The sequence below is a fragment of the Melanaphis sacchari genome, unplaced genomic scaffold (assembly GCF_002803265.2).
Source record: "Melanaphis sacchari strain LSU unplaced genomic scaffold, SCAv2.0 Contig54_pilon_pilon, whole genome shotgun sequence".
In the NCBI taxonomy this organism is placed as follows: Eukaryota; Metazoa; Arthropoda; class Insecta; order Hemiptera; family Aphididae; genus Melanaphis; species Melanaphis sacchari.
The window spans coordinates 765,531-788,552 of NW_020271380.1; the positions used below are offsets into that span (position 1 = coordinate 765,531).

Sequence of the window (23,022 nt, forward strand, 5' to 3'; positions counted from 1 at the left end):
TATTAAAGTATGTTAAAAAAAATTTTTAATCTAATTATTATAGATGACAACAAAAGTCAATTAAAAAAATAATTTGATTTGTATTATTCATATTTGAGTACCTATACTTAAATTTAGCCGACTATGAACCCTCAGAAGAATAAGAAGAAATTAATTAATTTGTTAAATAGTTCATGTAGGTATAATAATTGGTATATTATGTTATAAAAACTTGCTGAGCTCTTATTTAGAAAATAATAATTTCTAACATATTAAATCTTAACTGTTTATTTATTTATGTATACAAATTAAAGTGCTAATTACGAACGGTTTATAACTTAAATTATTTATGCTAGGCTAACAAATTCGTATAATATTTAATATGGTAGGTACTTGTGTTTAGCTGGTTTCGCTTTTTTAAGTTTATACTTAACCCGTATATTAGAGTAACCGATAGGATTTATATGGATGGATTCCTAATTTCAATCACCATTTAATGTCGAACTAAATCAAAATATTAAAAACCTATTTTTAGCGTGTTTTAATATTTATTTTATCTCATGATACACATACCATAGGTTATTTTGGAGAATACATAATGTTGTTTAATATTATTTTAATAAGTCGCGTATATTTTATTAATAATTGTTAATAAGTAATTACCTATATTGCTTAATAATTAAATTCATGGAAACAATGTGATGGTCAGTAATATTTAGTACATATTATATAATTTAATTAAGTTGGCACAGTAATAATATATTAGGATGTACCTACTAAATGTAACACTGCGTTATTACGCTGTAATATAATTAATACTGTAAAGGTATACGGAATTGTATATTTTGTTATTTATACGCTGTCTAAAATATATATATGTTTTTCATTGTTCACAGGATCCGAGTGAGCACTGCAAGCGCGTTTTATTCATGCGTGTGATCTAGTAGTGGAAGGGACTCCTCTTGCGTATGATGTAAAAAACCAAGTGGACTGGACACGAAGAGTATATACACCCGTTCGGGAGAACTATGTGTGGTCAGGGTAGAAACCGGCCTGGACCTGTGGCCATGTTTACGTTACTGCTTGTACTCGTCAACGTCCAAGGTGAGTTTGTTTAATAATAATAATATATCTACATACACAATTTATTATTAAAAAAAAAAAATAATAAATACTTAATATATATATATATATATAAAAGTAGGTATGTAATCTGTTTATTTATAAGCATTTCGTGTCTGTTAATATATTGTATCAATCGTGATGCATGTTATCGTCTCCTCGGAAAACTATCCTGAAGTGATTTGTAATAGTAATTTAGTCCTGTAAACAGGATGTCAGTGTCGTGTTGATTAATGATTTCAACCATATACCGAACATCGAATATTGTTTTAATGTTGGGTAATATTTATCATATTGAGTAATTATATTTTTAGTTTTTAATTTTAAAACAATCAACAAACATTATTGTTCAAAGAGTGTTACACGTTTAATGTTATATGATTACATAATTAATTAGATTCTAACATTTTTTGAGTTATTATAATAATTGAGTGAAATATATTAACGCAACTCATGTTCGTAATAAATTAATACTACCATTGAATTATCTTTTTAAAAATATTTTCGTTTAAAGAGCTGTACATTTTTTGACGAGAAGAGTGATAATGGTTAAATAAGTTATTTTGATTCTTTTTTCTTCGTTTTTATATTTACTTACGTAAAAGATAAAAAGATACTTATTTTCATAAAGCTTATAAACTACACATTGGAATAACTTTTATTCTTGTTAGACATGTAATATATTTATATTTTAAATCTTTGAACGTATATTTTGTGGTATAATTTGTAATGAAACATTAAAATGACTTAAAACAACATAAATCTGTTTAAAAAAATACCTAACTAAATATATTGAAAGAATAATAATGTTTACATAATATGTTGGAATATTAAATAATTTAACTTAAATTTAACACTATTTATTTATGAATAAATATTATAGTTTTGTAATATTATATATTATTGATATTTATTCTATATTCAATAAAAAATAATATTTTGCTTTGAAGTTTTTTATCGGTCTATACTGATATGATTCATGTAACATTTGACTCCACTTTAAAATAATATACTTTTTTATACATGCTACTACAGTTTACACAATTTACACAGTTTAAATTATATTTATTATTTTTGTCCTTTAGGGGCATTATATTTTAATACTAACAATACATAGTTGTTTGTACGGTACCAGATAAACATATATATTGCTGATGTGTATTTTTTTCAATGGAAAAGTCTACAGATTAAGGATGTTCGCATAATAATATATGTGGTATCATGCAATAGAGTACGCGTATACATATTTTACTATGTAAATTTGCATGTTATATTTGTGAAAAAAGACGACGTTTTACATTTACATATACATAGTTATGTTGTAGACTGATTTTTGTCACCCTATATGAATCTTTGAGTTAAAAATAAAAAATAAATTTACGAGAGATTCGATTTATTGTTTAATGTACAACGGACTGAAAAATTGTGTTCGATGACCATAAAGAGAAAATAGTTTGATTTGTACAACATGGGATGGGAGAGGGGTGGGATGTAGGTGCGCTTTTTTTGCAACAATATACACGATGATCTTTTTTTTTGCGGATAAGATAATGAAAAAAGTAAGGGGTCGGAATGTATAGTGATTTTGTGTTTAAAACCTATTTCTACAGCATATCGATCCTTGATAATATCGTATAGTATTTAAAGTAGAATTCATGTAAGATACAAGGAATATCATTTTTTTTCACAAAAGTAGTTTGACATAATTACATATTTTAATATCAATATTACATTTTATTTTAAATATGCTTAGTTATAAACGTTAAAATTGAGTTTAATTTAAAAAAAAAATCAAAAATTTTAAATTTTTTCTTATATTTTTAAAACTAATTTGTTACTATAATTACATGAGGCAAGGTTAATTATAATAAAATAAACTAATCTGATTTGTATTATTTATATTCTGCTAAATCTTGATACAATATTTAAAATTTTAATTATTTCCACGATTTAAAACTTAAAAGTATAATAATAATTTATTTGAATACAATTTTGTATAATTTTATAATCGTCTCTTTAGCTGATGACTATATGGAAATTTGTTTTAAAAACTTAGATAGTTAGATACATAGTATAGCAAAAATCATACTTCGATGTATTTAGTTCAAATGTTTAATGTGTTGGGCGAGGCATTCATAGATAGCTAACGGTTTAAAAAAATATTTTACTATATTGTTAAGACTTTACAATTGTATTGCATGTTACAACACTGTAATTATTATATGATCAAGCCTTCACTTTCAGAAAGCTATGCATTCCTATACTAGATTTTTATAATTCAAATCAATTTATATTAAAGCGTTAGGCATTTTATTGAACAATTTACATTATTTATGAGTAGTTGCTCATTATTATTATGTATGTTTCAATAATATAAGCTCACGACATCCAGTATTCCGTCGACTCTTCAGATTGTGATTATTGCTGAGATAGGAGGTGATAATTTACAAATTAAACTTTATGTTATGATAGTAAACAGGAAACTATGAGTAGGTACGTGATTGTGTACTAGGCCATCGAAAATTAACAATCGATATATGTATTACGTGTAAGTCGGAAATTCCAAAATATGGAATAAGTACGTTTAATTATACAATAAAAAAATTTTGAATTATACACACGTGCTGTGTATTTATATCGCCGCTTCGCATAGGTGTCATACTAATTGTGAACAAACAATTTCTGTGCATAATGATGCGAGATTAATAAATTCTATGCGGTTTGAGGGTTGAAGTTTGATTAATGTGATATTTGAAATATTTTATTGAGATTATCATAATTTAATAAAATCCTATTATTTTGTTTTGTTTTTTAAATTTTTAATGAAAATTGTCAATTAAAATATATAGACTAGATTATTTGACAGTTAAAAATATTTTTCCAAAAATTATCTACCACCTTATTATTTATTATTTACTTGAAACATAAAATACAATGACAGGCGTAAAATCAATATCACGTTTTGAATTACATGTTTGACGTTTTAAACCTAAAAGCTAAAACTCTTTTTTGATAATATTATATAATAAAAAAAATAACAAGTTTCATTTACTTGTTTTATAGTACTTTAATGGTCTGATGTGTGATAGGTAGGTACAATTATTTATTACAAAGAATAATGGAAAATCGTGTTTTATGCTTCTATTAATGTGGTTTTTTTACGTAAGACGAATGGCAAAATTTATCACTGAATAATGGTAATTAGTTTTGTGAACATAATCCTTCCATATAATTTATCAATAGTAATAAGTAACGTACGTATTTTTTTGTAAATTATTAAATCAATATATTGATACAATATTACGTATAAATACGCATATATGATATAATATGTATTATTTATATTAATATTTGGTATCTACTAAATAAGAAATGTTTTAAAAATAATAAAGCACTAGGGGATTATTAATATTAGTTTTTATTGTATTAAAATATAATTACACATTACCTTAATTTGCAATGAAATATTAAATAAATAAATATAACACAAATATTTTTTCATTATCGTTTCTTGTAAAAGAACTATTTTTATTTGCTAGACTTCAATGTCTAGGTTGAGCTTGATAGGTGACTTAAATATTTAAAACTAGTATTTATAAAAAGAAATAATATTTTATATTGTAATTTTACTCAATATTTTTTTTTGTCTGTTGAAAGCAATACTTGTGATACTTTTATTGATAAGTTTTCCACTTATGTATTTATAATTTAAAATATATTGTAAGCCCAAAAATATATTTAAAATGCTTAACTTATAGACTTTAATTTTTACTTAAGACGGATTAAATAATAAGTAACATGTTTACTCGTATAAAAAGAAATGTAAGGTTAAATATAAAAAAAAATCTTATGTTTAAAATCAAAGTATTAAAAACACCAATGGCTTACCTTAATTAAGATTATCATTAACAAATATGTTTAACATTATTCAATCAAAGTTTAATTTAATTAATTAAATGAGACATATTAATACAAAACAAAAACACAACATTAATTTGGTACATATAATTATATGATGTACTGGTCCTCCTATAAATTGTAGTACAAAACAATACAAACCGATAAAATGATGGATCTATAACAACAATGAATAGACATTAATACAAAAAAATATCAAATATTATTTATTTCAGATATTTTCATAAGTATGATTTAGTATGGTCGTAAAAAAAAATATCTGAAGTAATCCATATATCCAAACCAGATACATTAGGATTAATAATATTATTATTACTGTTAAAAAAATCTTGTATTGTTAATAGAATATAAATCTTTAAATTCACACACACACATACACCTATAATAAATTAATATAGTTGAAGAGATGTAAAATTCTTATGAAATAAATTTTCGATGATTTTTTGATACATGTGTGGAGAACAGCCTTTTTTAAAAACCGAACACGTTTTTAATATTCCGGGCTTTCTTAGAGGTCTAATGATATAATTTATTTATACATTTATATAATATGTATTTCTAGACTTTATTTTACATTCTCGTATTCATATTAATTTTAGGTTCTCTGTGTAACAACCGATATGTATATAATAATAATAATAATAATTATTATTATTATTAACGAGTACGGATAGTGTTTGTCCGGTTTTGATCGATTTCTCTATTAGCCCGCACATGAGTTATCGTGTAGTAACTCGCACAAGTTTTTTTTTTTTATTAATTTAAAATACTTACGTATATATAATCTAACCTATGTATGAATTCCGTTCGGTTTTAAACTCGCACCGGATTTTGGTGACAAATGAATAACCTGCAGGTCCCCACCTTACTCTACCTAATTGGCCGTCATTTGACCCATCGCATTGGAAAGAGTATAATAGTATTCGAGATCTGGCCGATATGGTGGCCAGCGGGGAAACAGCCGAAAAATAATTACTGTCGTGTAATAATTAAACACGTGCAGTCAAAATAGAGTTGTACTGTATACAGTATACAAGAGGCGGCTTACAGAATTTACATAATCTACGACCACGGTGGAATTCTAGAATATTGTGTATGTGTTGTTGGGAGGACAGAACATGAATTTTTATTCAAATGAATTGAATGGACGTCGGTGGTTGAAGCGAAAAAAAATCGTGGAAATTTGTTAAACAAGACGTGTGCAAGCAATCACTTCGAGTTTTTTTTTACCTTGTAAAATCAATAGAACCAGCATAAGAATTAAACCATTAATTTTAAACAAAAATAATCCTTAATTTAAATAAAAGATTGTGTAACATAATATATAATACTACATTTTTGTTTAGACGATACAGGTAGGTAGGTATATTTATTTAGTTGATAATTTATTGCTTCGTTTTGAAACAGATATTTCTATAACAATTAAAGTTTAAAAAAATTAATTCATCATACATATAGACATATTTTAATGTATCGTTGTAATTACTAGCATTAAGGTACATTACTTTGGAATGGAGAAACTAGTAAAATCCTATTTTAAATCTTTGTTTGTTTCTACGTATATAGATATTTTAGAATATGTACTAAAGTCGTAAGAAAATGAATGGATTAGGTACCAAATATTTATTTTTATTTTTGAAGAAGACACGGAATTTATTCACCCTTTGTCACTGAAATACAACTAAGAATACAATCTATTTAAAGAAGTCGAAACGTTCATTAGGGTATAGCTATGTAGTAATACATACTGTCATTTTTATTCATTAACAATATGTAAATATATTTTTATAAAAAAAACTGCAATTTGTGAAAATATTTATAACAGTATATTGTATAGAATTTAAACAATTTCAAAGAACGAATTTTATTTTTAACTTTTGTTAATACTTTCTATAATTATTATGCACATAAAATATTTAATACAATATAAAAATTACATGTTCACTCTTTTTCCTACGAAAAGTAATAAGTCGTATGTAAATATATATTGGTTTTTGATAAATTGTGTATCAATTTTGTTGTCTTGTTTCAAACTTCGATTATAATAAAATTATTAAAATATTAATTAATCTAATATTTAATTAATTTAATTGCTATTTTTTATTCGTTATTATAAGAGTTTTACCTAATGTTATCCAAAACAATTTTATAAAAATGCTCTCTATTTCTGTGTAGCGTGTATTCAAGAAAAACGTCACAGCAATCCGATCAATTCAATAAACAATAACTTAGTAATTTAGATGTCTAATTAAGAAATTTAAATTGATGTAGGTAATATATTAATACTTTTATGGTAGAGGGTATATAGGTAAAATCTATTAACAAAAGAATTTGATTTATTTTATTTTGTTCGTGTATTCATTGCATAAATTTGAGAAACAATAATTTCCCCAACGGCCATAGTAGTTAAGTATATATATTTCATATATTATTCATATTTATATATACTCGTCCTCACGTATACAAAGACCACCACAACCGTTATATCCGAGAGTCTAATTAACTTGTAGAAAACTTTTTCAAAATAACAATATTATAAATAAATATTGGACATTTATAAATAATTACTAGTTGTAGCCACCGACTACGATATGTCTTATGGTGATTGAGTCATGTGTTTTTTATTCTACTCTTACCTATATAATAATATAGGTAATGGGTGGCATTTGTGTATGTGTTTGTGTATACATTAACTTGTTATGCGATTATCCAAACGGATAACCATTATTAACTGTATTTACGTAGGCGTGGCAGCAGAGTGCTTTATCGGAAATGTAAAATTATAAGTCTCGCAAAACAACTAAAAAAAAGGAGAAAAAGTCATGTAAACTTCTTGGATATCTTAATGGAAGGTCACATTGTGTGGGAATTTTTTTTTGGATGTATACATAATATAATCGTGTCGCCTAAGTCTCCGTTATATAAAATATAATTTTCGAGAAAAAAAAACTTAAACACATTGAGATTCAAGTTTATATAATATTTATTCTTTCAATAACAAATCCCCCACGATAAGTAGATACGAACATATTTACAATCGTTTCAGTTAACAAGATACAAACACAAAATTATATTTACTATCCTCGGAGACTTAATTATTAATGAAAAAAATAATAATCAGGCATGATATGTCATTTATGTCATTTTTTACTTCATAATAAAGGTTAATATGAATTTATTACTTAAGTGTAATATGGCACACATTATATATTTAATATGTATTTGCCCAAAACTAATAATTGAATATTTAAGGAATGATTAAATTATACTGTATTACATAAGCTTACTTTTTTTTTTTTTAATATTAACATCTAATTATAGATGCTTTTTGTTAATAGAAATATTGTATAATTTTCATTTTAATTCATTGTGTTCTAAAAGATTTATTTTATACTCAACTTAATTAGGCAGAATATTGTACATTCGATTTATTATTAATAAAATGTTAGAAACTTAAATAATATTTTTATTCTTCATATTTCATAAATATTTTAATTATTTACATTGAACAATATTCATACAAAGTTATTAAATACACTACGTTAAATATTATTTATCATATTCTGTGACGCATATGATGATTATTGGCCTGAATTCAAAGGGAGGGGGTAAAACTAAGATTTCGGAAGTACTTGAAATATGCGCATAGTCCAACTGCAGCAGTTCCTAAGAGTGAATCTTGAAATATGCTTACGCCTTATTACCCTTCCGGTCAAGACCCCGGATGCAAGCGTCGGCTGAAAGAACCCTCTGATGTTGTCCTCACTTTTCACAACAGTTATTTTTACATATACATATTATATCCATTATATTTTATAATAAATCACCGGCTCAAACAGTCAATGTTCTGAAAAATCGCAGCCTCTCCGCACGAGTCCAGTTTTACATGTCGTAATAATTTTCCTCTTCGCGTTTCTATCTATATTATAATATATTATACAATATACATATATTATTATTATTATTATTATTATTCTGTCAGACATCTCTATCTATTAGACCACTTGAACGTGTATTATATACGCACATGGTATTTTACTTTACGCGGTCGTTATGTGTTATTAAGTCACGTATATAGGTACATATATTATCGTTTTACACACACACTAACGGCGGCGGCGTCGTCGTCGTTTATCGTGACCAGTTTCAAACACGTATGTATAAAGAAATCCGCGAACACTTGTCAATTATTTACTTTAAGTTGAGTCCGTTTCGCCACATGTGTGTCATAGTTCAATATGTATTATCCAGATGAAAATAAATATTATACTTCCATCAAATAAATATGTAGGTGATTAAAGTCTCGTTAATATTAATGTTACGTATATAAAAGTCGTTGCAGGATACGAGATGAAATAGATTCAATATCCTTGTTGAGTCCTAGGAATAACATCTAATACATATTCTTATAATCTATATTATTAATGTAATTTTAACTGAAATACTCGTCTATGACAAAAATATAGTAAAACAATAATTTTATTGTCATTGAATGCTACCTGACTATATTGTATGGTAATATAATTGCTTGTATAATACTCGTTTATCCAAAGTCTACGTTACAGTAGTTAACACAATATTGAGACATAGACGTAGTGATCAATGATTTCTTTTTGTCTTCAAAACTTAACAATTGAAAAAATAAATTAATTTACTTCACATATATGTATGTCGTATATAAATAATCCGTTTAAATTCGGAAGATGTACGGTCTTAACCTTGTTTTGAAATACGAAAGAAGAGAAAGGACATAATAATGCCTGATGTTCCTATGTATGTATAAAAGATTAAAAGGAGAACAAATCCAGTACACATATTTAACTGTCACACAAAGTGTTTTGTATTCTTATAATAATATTATGGTCAACTATACATATTGCATACACAATATAATTCGAAAGATTCGACTTTTTGAGAAAAACTTTTTAGGAAAACAAAAATAAGTATGTTTAATATAATTACTAACACTGCACAGGACTGCATTAGTGTGACGATGGACTAATATTCGTAATGTTTTGATGCAGTTGACCCTCTTCTTTCTTAAAACATACGCACACATGTAGCAGGTGCTACCGACGTGCCAACAAAAAAACAGTCCGAGTATTATTTTAAAAATATATGAAAACCAGTGCGTGTGACGCCACCGTTGCCGCGGAGACTACTATTATATGTTATTTTATACATTTGACTGCAAAAACAAAAACCAGCATCTATCTAAAAAGATATTTTGATGTTAACGCTTACCTACACATTATTATGTTATTATTTATTTACGGTTTATTATGAAAAGTGTAATTTATTAAATGATTTACCGTGGTTGATGTGTATGTATACACGCTATTCGACCTACCTCAGTGTAAGTTTCTGTAAATTATCTTTCTTTAAATTATATTTATGAATGTATCTACTGTGCATAGCAACATTGCTAAAATTATACTATCAATAAATCTTCTGAGTCGCAGAAAAATATGATGTTTTATGTGCTGTTGTTTTGAATAAAATCACGCATTTACATATTATTCATACACATATAACACATATAAATTATTTTTGGTGTGTTGGAGAAGCTTTTTTCTTTTACATTTATTACTATAATAAATCGATTCGTACTTGACTTTATTTCAGTTACGACCTAAGGTGCATCTATATGGTTAATTGTCGTATTCTCTGTATGTTGGGCTTTGGGAATAGGTCAAACGCGCATGTAAAAATATAGGTTGTTTCCTTTATCAAATTACGGTCAATCCGATGGGTTCTATAAATTTACTTTTGCCGTTAATCCTAATCTTAATCCTCTTGACTAGATATTATGTCGCATCGTTCCAACTGAGGTCATCCACACGAGCAGCTCAGGATGTTAAATATATTATAGTTATATATGTAATATGTATACTTAAGAATATAGTGTATGATTTATTGCGTCACGCTAGAGCACGTCTGGGTCTCTAATATAGAAGACCTTTTCATAAGCGCGTTACTGGCTGATTATCAGTATTATTATCAATAATAACAATCATACTGTGAACGCTTGGTAACTCGGAAATACAGAATTTACTTTTTCCGATAAATATCCACTATTTTAATGGATCTATGGCATTGTGAACGGGTCACTGGCCACAGAAACAATAATTTATCGAAATATAAGCTCACGTTACCCCGTTCTGATATTGTACTTATAAAGAAACATGTAATATAATAAGTTTTACAAATATAGGTATTATGTATCTACGCACGTGAATATATAATTACTATCTTGGAACTGTTTTTTTTTTTTTTTTTTTTTATCTGTATGTGTATAGTTAGCCTTACAAAAAATAATAGCGTTATATTTAAGTGTACAAAACCAATGTAAATAGTTAAATTTGATCATGGTGAGGGTCGTCATGTGAAAATATACCGGAATTAATGATTAATGGTGTAAACTCAATGTTAATCAATAATCTCTATTTTCATGTATAAATTAAGCATCCGTTGTTTATATTTTATATTTACATAATAGTTATAAACATTAAAAATACAACTACTTTTTTATGGTAGGTAAAGAACTTAACTTAAAATTTTATTGTCATTTACACAGTAGGCGTCTCATGGGATTATAATGAAAAATAATTCACCGTATAAGTTAACACGCTATCATATATCTTTAAAACTAAAAAATATTGTCATAAAATATCACAAAACTATTTACACAAGTTTTTAAAATAATTATCTAAAAAAAAATATCATTTATACCAGGTTAGGTGTATATCATCATTTAATATTTATTGTTTACTCTTTGTGTATATTATTGTCTTTATTTTATTTAAAAATAGCTGTAACTTGTAGATATAAGAACCAGATGATTTAGTGTATAAGAGGACTTTTGTACATTATCGTGAGTCTATTGAGTGTTAGTGGTGGACGTGTGTAGATGACATGACGCACTAGTAAGAAACGAAAGATCTATTCTAAAACGTTGTTAAAGGATAAAGTGTGAGTAAAAACTCTAACCATCCGACCGAAACTATGGGTTTCGGAAATTGTTTTTTTTTTTTTAATGGAATTCTAAAAGAAATTGGGTTGAATGGAATAAACAAAATGTGATGATAAGTTAAGTTAATGGATTTTGATTATTTTACGTTGCGTATATTTAGTTAATTATGGTAATATGTTATAATATACGTTTATTATATACTTGACTGAGTGTATTTAAAAAAAAAAAAAACGCACCATGTGTTTAGGGTTTAGATAAAATTGTTATTATCAGTGAAAACTTATTCTTATATTATAGCTATTATTGGTTTATAATGCATTTTCAATATATTTTTTATAAAATTATATGTATTTACAATACATATAAAGATATAGATTAAAATATACTGTGTTAACTATTTATTGTTATAAAACCGTAATCAGTATAATTATAAGCTCATTCAATTTTAAAAAGTTAAATAACACATACCATTTATCAATATAGACTTTCTTGTATTTTTTTTCTTATATGTGAGGCATTATAAATTATAAAATAGTTAACACAAAAAGATGATATTTTTATGAAGCGCTTATGAAATTGAATGAAAAAACGCGTATAACATATTGACTGAATAGTTAATTTTTTTTTGTATTGTTATGCATTTTTTGCTTTCTACTAAAAGATACGACAGTATATATATAAATAATATAGACAAACTGCCGATATATGGTATGAAATATTTCCCGTACGTGTTTGAAAACTGCTTTTCTTTGGATAATATTCTAATTTTTTCTTACAAAATACCATAAAAACCTTTACAACAATCCTTCAACATTCTTTTATCGAGTTTTGTATATTTCTTTATGTAAAAAATACATGGATTTCAAACTCTGCATTATCCATTATTATCTATAGAGCTATTTTTTTTCACATAAATTGCATACCTATACATAAATCGCGATGATACAAGATATGGTTGAAATTTAAATTTGTGTATATTTTTTGGTTTTATCTCAGCCGAAACAAAAAATGTCCAATTGGTATCTTAGATGACCATAGTACTTATATATGTATATAGTGTATGATTTATAAAAATGTTCATTTAAAACTTGGTGCTTATACAAATATACATTATACATTATAATATTAAACAATTTTTATATAGATTTTTAAAATCAGTTTTATAACATAACTATAAAATAGAATGCGTAAACTTATTTGATAATATAATTTAAACGACATCTTTTTTTTAGCAGGTTTTGGGTCTTCGTCGGAAACAGGTGGTGGCGGTGGTGAAGTCGACGAAGGGTCGTATTTGCCGGGTGGTGACACTCTTATGCACCCGGTGACGGCGTCCAGTCTGGACGCGCCTGTCCAACTTCCAATATTCCTCGAAGAGCCAATGGACGCGTACGTGATCAAAGGCAAACCAGCCTCGCTCACTTGTAGGGCGGCTCACGCGCTGACTGTACATTTCCGGTGCAATGGCGACCGAATCGAAGATGCTATGGCTCCTGTAGTAACAGACTTCGTGGACCCCCAGACCGGCGTTCGGAATGTGGAGGCTATTGTTAACGTTACCAGGAACCATGTAGAAGAGTATTTTGGAAAGCACAATTACCAATGTCAGTGTGTGGCTTGGACTTCGCGTGGAGAGATCATTAGCAGACCTGCAAACGTGGTAGTAGCTTGTGAGTACCTATTGATATACTCCACATAATAAAACAATGTACTAAAATTATTGGTCAGATCTGATCACTCATTCCGACATACACCAATTACCTCCAATATGTTTAGGTAGATATAAGTATTGGTTCTTTTATTCAAATCATGCAACTGCCGTTTTCGGGAGCAGTTCTAGTATACTAGATGTATGAGTGCACTTGAATTACCTCTTGAAATACAATACCCACAAATTTTTATTGCACCGTATTAGCCGATCACAGATTTTTCAACGAGTTTCACAATAGATTATAGATAATTCCAAATTAGGTAAGCCTATAATACAAATTTGTATTGGTTTATTATTGGTTTATGTTTGTTAATATTTTTAGTAAAATAACATTTATTTTAAAGTATTATTGATTGCGTACAAAAAGTAAATTGAAAAAAATTAAAGAATCTATTTTCATATATATTATTTACCAATAGAAATTTAAATAAAATGGTCAACTACTTCTTGAGGTAGGTATATAATATGCAATTTGAATAACACTACAATATATATATATATATATATATATATATATATAAGTACATAAAAGTCAAATTGCAAGTTAACTCAGAACACAAATAGGTTTTATGAGATTTTAGATCATTGTAGGGCCTTAAATATATATCAAGCATAGATCCTTTTCTATGATATGTGATATAAATAGCTATTAGGTACATTAATTACATATAATTACATATACTTAATGTATAATTTACAATAATTACCACACATTATATTTGTGTGTGTATTTTTTGTCATGTATAATATGATATTATGTCATAGTATAGTTCACTTTTTTTTCAGCTAAGATACGATTACTATTCACTTGCTCGATTTTTACATATTACGTTTTTATTATTTATTACCGTTTATAGCTTCCGTCATATAGCTTTTTAACCGTATTAATTATTACACGGGTATGTATATGATTGTTTAAAGTATTACTTTTTCGTTTTATCAATCTCTTTGTACGTAAGTTGAACGTACATACCTTAATACATTACACACAATATGTAGATTGTACAATTGTACTTATGAAATTAATGTGTTTAAGCTGATACATGAAATACAATATACTTTTACATATTTTTTATACATATATGTAGGTATGTAAATATGCAAGTATATTATTATATAGTATCGATTTGTTTTTATCACGTGAGCACTGCAAACAAGATGTGTTCGCTGTTCTCCAGAACAGATTGTCATGTCATATCGTACCGAAACTCGTGACTGCAAATCTCTGCAGACACGCGTACAAAAAGTATAGATATATCGTGTGTAGTATAATATAATCATAGGAGGTACTCCTTATAGAATGTAATAATAATATTTATTATCAGTGAACACGGATTACTCGCAAGACATATGCGACGTACTTACATAGAATTATAATTCAAACGCTTTCTCTACGCAGGTATATCATATTATATATTGTAATACACTATGTTCTTTAACATACGTAAGTATTATTTTCTTTTTGGTCTCGTGTACAAAGGTTTTTGTAAAAAGATTATGTCAAAGGTCTTAACACCATGCGGAGAAGCTTTATTATATGTAGGGACGAGAATATTTTTTCCACTGTATGGCTCCCTCACACTTACCGCCATTAATATCGATTGGATTGTTAAAACGCGTCCATGAGAAAGTTTGCACCATTTGTTGTCGTCGCTACACGTTCCCGCTATACTATCCACAGCAGTCACCACCCGAAATCCGTTGAAAGCGATTTCCGAACGAAAGACAAGTGTAGTCACAGCTGGTGTGTAATCTGCTTAAAAGTTAAGTCTTGTTTTCATTCGTCTCCACGCGCGTATGTTATGTACTAGTTGCTTATACACACACGCATAAATATATATGAATATTATATATAGCCATATAGGTATGTTTATAAATGTGATATGGAAAACCGGTGTTTTAGACTTTTTTGCGAGACATTGTTGTCATAAACACAATCCGTGCGGTTTAATATTCAAGTATTATATTATTATATAGATACAAACACTCATATACCAATTTATACGACAAATCGAAAACTTTCCACATCATCATGTTACAAAATAAAAATCAACGATGATTGTTCCGTAATGATATTTTATGTATGGGCAAACATCCGCACATAAAATACTCATTATTTAACCGTTAAACATATAATATTACAATTAGTATTTAATATGTACAAAACAATATATGGTTTTCAACTGTATGGCACGAAATTTGTTAAATTGCCCTTTTCTGTAACAATTTATAATCATTGACAGCTGCCTATAATAAGATGAGGTTATATCGTGTAGAATACTAAGCGCCACCGTGACCAATCTTTGCATTATAATATTATTATTATTATGAAATCGAATACGATACTGAAAACCACCGTGACGTTAACAATATTATAATAGTATGGTGGAAAATATACGAGTTTATTTTACATATTTTATATTTTAACAATATCAGCAATAATAATTATTTCCACTAAGGTTGATCGTCCATGTAAAAATAACAATAGTCATTGTCAAGCGCATAAAACACTGTCGTTAAGCCACGATCAGATGACTGTGATGAATACTTAATGAGAATAAATAAAGAATCGAATAACAGCGTAGTTCTTTGGGTGTATATTATATATAATGAAAAACAATAAAACTCCATGTTTGGTCCAATTAAAAATAAAAACTTTGTCGACTTTAGACGCGACATGCCGGCATTAACGGATCGTCGGAACGCCTTTGTTTTATACGAAACGAACTTTCTTCCGACGAACCCAACTACCATTATGAATATATATATATATTATACAAACGCTACCGCTCATATCACTGTTGCAGACTCCGTGAATCGACTGCGGTAGGCCGGGCACAAGCCGACATTTGAGTTTCATATATTTTATTATTTTAGCGGCCGATCGTAGTGGTGCATCGTTAGCAGTACAACTGAACTATTCCGATAACGGTTTTAATTACCATTTCTATATCCATCGTCTCGGGACCCTTACTCTTTACGATTCTCCAAAACTTTCACCCACGACCGTGATTTATTGTTCTTTAAATAAACCCAATAATATTTTTCCGTTTTTCGAGTCTGTTGGCATTGCCGTTTTGAGTGAATACATTTACACAACAGAAATATTATAATAATAAACTCCAGCTCTCGTTATCTCTGGAGAATGGGGCGATAATGGCAAAAAACTGACAGTTTTGACATTATATTTTTTCCAGAATAGTCGCCGTGAATGAAGACGACCAGAGTAATTTCTTTGGAATATTTTTTTCGTTTACCAAAGTCTCAGTGTCTTTATTTTTAAATCTTAGTTTATTCATTGTATAATATAAATAACAACACATTATTTTTATTTTATGACAGACGTGCGATTGCTTATAATTTTAACTTGTTATTCGTCTTAAATTCGTACTTAAAGCAATTTTCATACTACCACCAGAATTTTGTTAAAGAGAAGAAAGATAATTTTAATTTTATATTTATATTTAGTTACCTTAAACAATGAAACCCATTACCATAATTATACCATCATCAAATTTAAATAATATATAGTTGTATGCGACACAATAGCTGTTTTCGCAAACTTAATTATTAAATATAATTACTTGAATCCGTATTAACAATAAATTAACTAAAATTCAGGTAACACCTTGAAAATAAGTTAATTTAAAGGTATCAAATTCTTACAATTTAATTTATTTTATCGCCACTTGTTTCGACATTATTGTTTTTTTAATTCAAACTAAAATGATAATTAATGTAATTACATTCATTTTTATTCAAGTTTTAGTCTTTTTTTTTATAGTGTCATTATAATTCAATATTCTTTACACATTTGTGTTCACATTCATTTTGTCCAAAGACTATATAGGTACATATGAAATTTGATAGTGCACATGTGTCAATCGAATCTTTCCCATATAACCTTGTGATGTGAATCACCCCTGTTTGGAAATCGTGATCAAGTGGTAGTTTGCGATTTTTTTTTAGAGTACACCTCGTATTTTGGGCTGCCCTTTCGAACGCAAATTAGACCGGTGATAATTTCGCAACGATTTGTGTGAAGGGACCAACAGTTTTTGTCACGTACGTGTTCGTGCTTTTCATGTGACAGTTGACATTTCTAGTATAAAGGATAAAAAAAAAAGAAAACTAAAGAGTCAGTCGCAGCTGGACGTTTTCGGTCCCATTTAATAATCGTTGGGGTGTAGGAGGGGTAAAAATTCGGCCACGTCAAAAGACTAAACCAGCGGGACGTCCTAATAACTAACCATAGACCTCATTTCCATCATAATGAATACGCGATCCCTGGTATGACCGCGTGCTGCCTGCAGAAATCATTAGGTGTCAATGGTGGCAATAATAATAATTAGAGAATCGGCCCAATTACTACAAAGGTTTGAATTTTGTCGGTTTACTCCCCAATGGTCAAACTACATATAATTTACAAAATACTTAGGTTCCGATACATTTGTCAGAAACACTCCAAAATTATCTATATTCAGTTGACTTATAATACGTACATTATAAATTCAAAATTTTATTTTATGTGGTAATATTTTTTTAATATCTCTTTTTCCGTTTGTTAAAATCTCTAATAAGTTTTTATAAGCATTACTTAATTGTTAAATACTAAAATAAAATAACTATTTTATTTTTATCTATTTTCTTCGTTTGTTTGTATATTTAACTACCATTATATTTCAATGAATTTCATTACATCTTACGAGAACTACCTAATACAATATAATATGGGTAAAACACTATTGCTGTTATAGGTACTAAATAATCATATATGAAGGTACTTTAATGTGTAATTTAACCAACAACAATTTAATTGAATAGGGTGTGAATTTACCATATTAACTATCTCTATGTATAAGCTGTAAATATTTTGTTAATATAATCACGGCTTCCACCTCCCACAATCTGTGACAATTATAATTTTTTTTTATTTTTTTGTAGTCTATACATAAGTTATTGTTTTAGACACCGAAATTATAAAAATTTGTTCACAATAACTATGTTAATAGTTTCGAATAATAAAATATTGAATATGGTTTATTTGTATATGCCATCAAAAATTGATTGGAAAAGGATCTTACTGAGCAAAATATTGTTCCAGTTATATGAAATTAATGTTAACATTGAAACGTTCCCAAGAAAGTTACCTAGAATTTCCAAAAATATAACAGAAACGTTATATGCCGTATTTTTTGTAACTTAATGTAAGATATTACCTAACATAAAATAGGAATGTGTCCCTAAAAGGTTTTTTGAAACATTTGAATTACATTTCATAATAAACATGATGATAATCTTATCTCGTACACTATAAACTACATTTTTTTTTAACTTTAAAGGTTTTTAATAACATTTCAGTTATGCTTTTTAAGTGGCTTTGGAGCTTTCATTATCTACCCTATCAAATATATGATTATCCCTCTAACTAGTCTAATCTCTGTGATGTTTTGATAAAAGTTTAGAATGTATCGCATATCTATTATTCATTAATATCTTAACATAGAAATATTTCTATAATAATTATTATATATACGTTTAATTTTTAATTAGTTGTATATAAAAGTGAATCCAGTAGGTTATATTTTTTTAGTGATATTATTATATGGCTTAAATGAAAATAAAAAATAATACCTGTCATTTGGAGAGCAAAAATAAATAAACAAACTAATACATTTTATAATCTATAAAAACTTCCTGTTGTAATACGACATGTTTATTTGAATTTTAGTAATTAAAAATATCATTGTATACAAGAAAGTTAGCTAGTAAAGTTGAATAAACTAAAGTAAAGTTAATCCTATAATATATATAATTTAAAATTGCAATACTCCCGTAAAAATATTTGTATTATTTCAAATATTATAGGTACCTATATTATATATTATATTATAAATATTTTAAATAAATTCCATTATTTTTTTAATGTCAAAAACGTTTATATATTGGCGTATAAATTATTTCTAATTATATTTGTATAGTTCTATAAGAACTGTCAAACTGAATATTTTTTAACAGAATATTGTGTTTCTTCGAATATTTGTTGAGATTAATTTTAAATATTATTTGGCAATGATCGATTTTTTTTTTCTTTCTTTTAGTTGTTGGCTCCGTGACTAAACAAATCCAATAACAATAATAATTATTGTTTATACAAGCTGTCATGCTGTGTATAAGATTCCCCGTCGAGCCCATGTAAGAATTTGGCTCTTGTCTGAGTAGACAAGAGGTCTATATGCGCTTTACGTTTTTATTTTGACAGTATTCAGATGTCCCACCGAGATATTCTATCACCATCCAATTCTCAAATACACTTAACATTATTTGTTTGTGTTTTTCAAAATTAATAATATGTTTGATATATTAATTTCAAATATATTTTCATTATTGTAACTCTTTCTGCACCCTTGATCACAAACAATGAATCGGAAAATTCGACTTTTTGCATATGTCATTTTTTTTTTTTTTTTATACAGCCTTACAAGGGTGGACATTGTTGTGTTAGCACATGTTTAACACGTGCCCAGAGACGTTTTTTTGTATAAAAAGGGGAGGGTTTCTGTCTGTTAAGGGAGGCTTTTTACGTCAAAAAAACATCTAAAAGCATACGTTCTATAAAATTTTGAAAACAATAGCTGAAGAATCATTTGTATTGCATATGTGATGTAAAAATGACGTGTGACTAGTGATATAAGGGGAATAAAGAAAGAATTAATATGTAAGGGTGGCCGGGGTTTTTTGTTATGCAAAACTCGCAGAGCTTTCGAGAAAATTAATTTTGAAAGATTATTTCCACTCGGCGACTGGTGTTATATATTGTTGGAATGTTTGAAAAAATTTTCTCAAAAAAAAAAAAAAAAAATGGTTAATACTACGCGTATATAATGCATGTATCACTCTCTACTGCATTTAAGACTAACAAAAACAAAAATTAAATAATATACATTAATTAAACATATAATAATTCACTTCATACCAACAGTGTTTTATATTAATTTTCTATCTAGAATATCATTATTTGAACGAGTTTACGAGTATTAAAGATTAAGTATTGCAAATTACGCAACCTTATGGATTTAAATTTAAACTTATAAAAACTTATATTAAACTTTGTAAAAACTAAGTTTATAAGTAAAAATTAAACTGTTCTCTGTATTCAAATACTTAGTCAGTAAAATTTGACGATTATAATTTATCACATTTTTCATAATATTCTTATTTTGTATACATATTTGCATACTGTTATTTATTGATAAATGTTAATCTAACTCTCACTTTTAATTCATATTTATTTTATTTTATTTAGTTTTCCAATTTAAAATAGTTTAGAGACGATTGTTTAAAGTGGTCGTGTGTCTTGAAGTAAGCAGAATTGTCATTAACGTTGGCTAAGTCTAACTATACTTGACCGCTGTCAGATACAATGGGGTCTGTTCGTCTATTTCTTAGAGGGACGTGTACTTGTGGCTTACCTTAAATTTGTCTTGAGCAAATGAAGTCAGCATAGCATTCTAGCGGGATTTATTTGAGGTCAGTATAGTGCAAAGAATTTATTACTAGGTTTCTTTCCGGATTAGCTTTACACTTAAAAGGGTGGAAAACCCCCGTCTTCATGTAACCAAAGAGCTCTCGTTTTTAAGTCGGGTGAGATTTATTTTTTCAAAGGACTTGAATAGAGAGTCATCTTACCGTCTAAGGTTGAACTTGTCTGGTATCAGCTTGTAAGAAAAAATGTATAGGTAGTAGACACCTTATAAACGCATAAGATGTATAACGCTCATAACCCCTTTGTGAAATCATAAAAAACGCCACAGTTACAATGTATTACCGTACACACCTAACGTATCTGAAATGTCATTTTAAACCATTGCGAACTTCTTTTACCAGTAATAAGTTATGTCAAGTTGCTTTCTTAATTTTTTTAATCAAAGTTGAAGTTATTATTAGTTATTACTAATTACAAATTATTAATAAATAAATTTCATAAAATTATACTACTAACAATTAAAACAATCTTGACTGTTAAATTTGAAATGTTACCAAGCGTAATTGTTAAATATATAAATTATAGACATTTCAAATTTTTATTTTATGTGTATTGTAGGTTTACAATATGGTTGTTGTCTTATTTTGTTCCAATCAGGACTATGTAAGTTAAATAGTTAAAAATAATCGTTTAAAATGTAAATAGGACATCGTGGAACTTTATGCGCACAAATTCGTGACAAAAACAATTCGTCAAGAGTTTGATGTTTACATTGACAAATCAATAAACTTGACTTTCTTTTTTTTAACCATGATAAAAGAACAATAAATAAATTACAGAGAATAGTAAGTCTTTAGTAATCATCAAAAAAATCTATATTTTGACATTTTCTTATCATTCAATTTCTTTAGTTCCTTTAATTTTCAAGTATAAAAAAATCCTATGTTAATTAAAAAAAAAATAAAGTAAAATAAGTACTCTTTTAAATAATAATAATAAAAAAAAAAAAATGAAGGATGAAAAAAATTGAACAAAAATGTAATTAAAAACCTTTATCTGATCATATTCGCGTTTAATTAAATAACCAACTTTTTTCATCATAAAAGCTTTATCCAGTTAACTAGTCTGTGGTTTTATTTCGTGGGTCTGGAGGGGTTCTCGCAAAACAAACCAGTGTTTCCATTTCGTCCAATAATGCGGGCGTGTATTATTAAATCTATGATTGATAGCTGGTTGTTAAATCAGTTTTTATTTTTAAACATACTATTTAATGATTGGATCATGAGGTTTATTTTTTTTTTTTTTTATCTTTCGATATTCTTGCATGACCAATATAAGAATAAAAAAAATAATATGGCAACTCTTATATGAAAATCGTGACTACCAGATGCACAACTGTATTGGGAGCCCGTATATTACATACAAGTAATATGCGTACGACCAATATTTTCCTCAACGTGTGTGAGTGAGAGCATATAATGTACATTTTGTGTGTGCGTGTGTATTTTTGTGTGCGTGCATTTAAACAGCACTAATGTTAATGGAGCAGGTTTCTGTGGACATGCGACGATCTCTGTACGGTAAGAAAATATACAGACACGTAAACACGTATATAATACATTGACTTTGGGTTATGTCAAAGTTTAAATGTACATAGATGTCTATAAAAATATGTTTATTTTGAAATTTCCAATTTTGTATATTATTCTAAAAAAGTAAAAGTGTTTATAATATAGGTATAAGATATAGCTAAACCAATACAATAATTAAACACGCCTAACTTTCAGTTATAGTACGCTTGAAAAATGTATATTTTTTTAACCATTTGGATGA

General features: G+C 27.5%; 1 protein-coding gene across 4 annotated transcripts in view; it reads left to right on the top strand.

Annotated features, from left to right (window-relative positions):
- The window catches only part of LOC112599661 (netrin receptor UNC5C), a 116,998-nt gene that overhangs the window by 21,886 nt on the left and 72,090 nt on the right, over positions 1 to 23,022 (top strand). For 3 of the 4 annotated variants that reach the window (XM_025346658.1, XM_025346659.1, XM_025346661.1), the window contains exons 2-3: positions 876 to 1,083; positions 13,225 to 13,662. In XM_025346658.1, the coding sequence (XP_025202443.1) occupies positions 1,008 to 1,083; positions 13,225 to 13,662 (514 nt within the window). In that variant the 5' untranslated portion in view covers positions 876 to 1,007. The remainder of the gene's footprint in view (positions 1 to 875; positions 1,084 to 13,224; positions 13,663 to 23,022) is intronic. The other variant, XM_025346660.1, reaches the window with a different exon arrangement.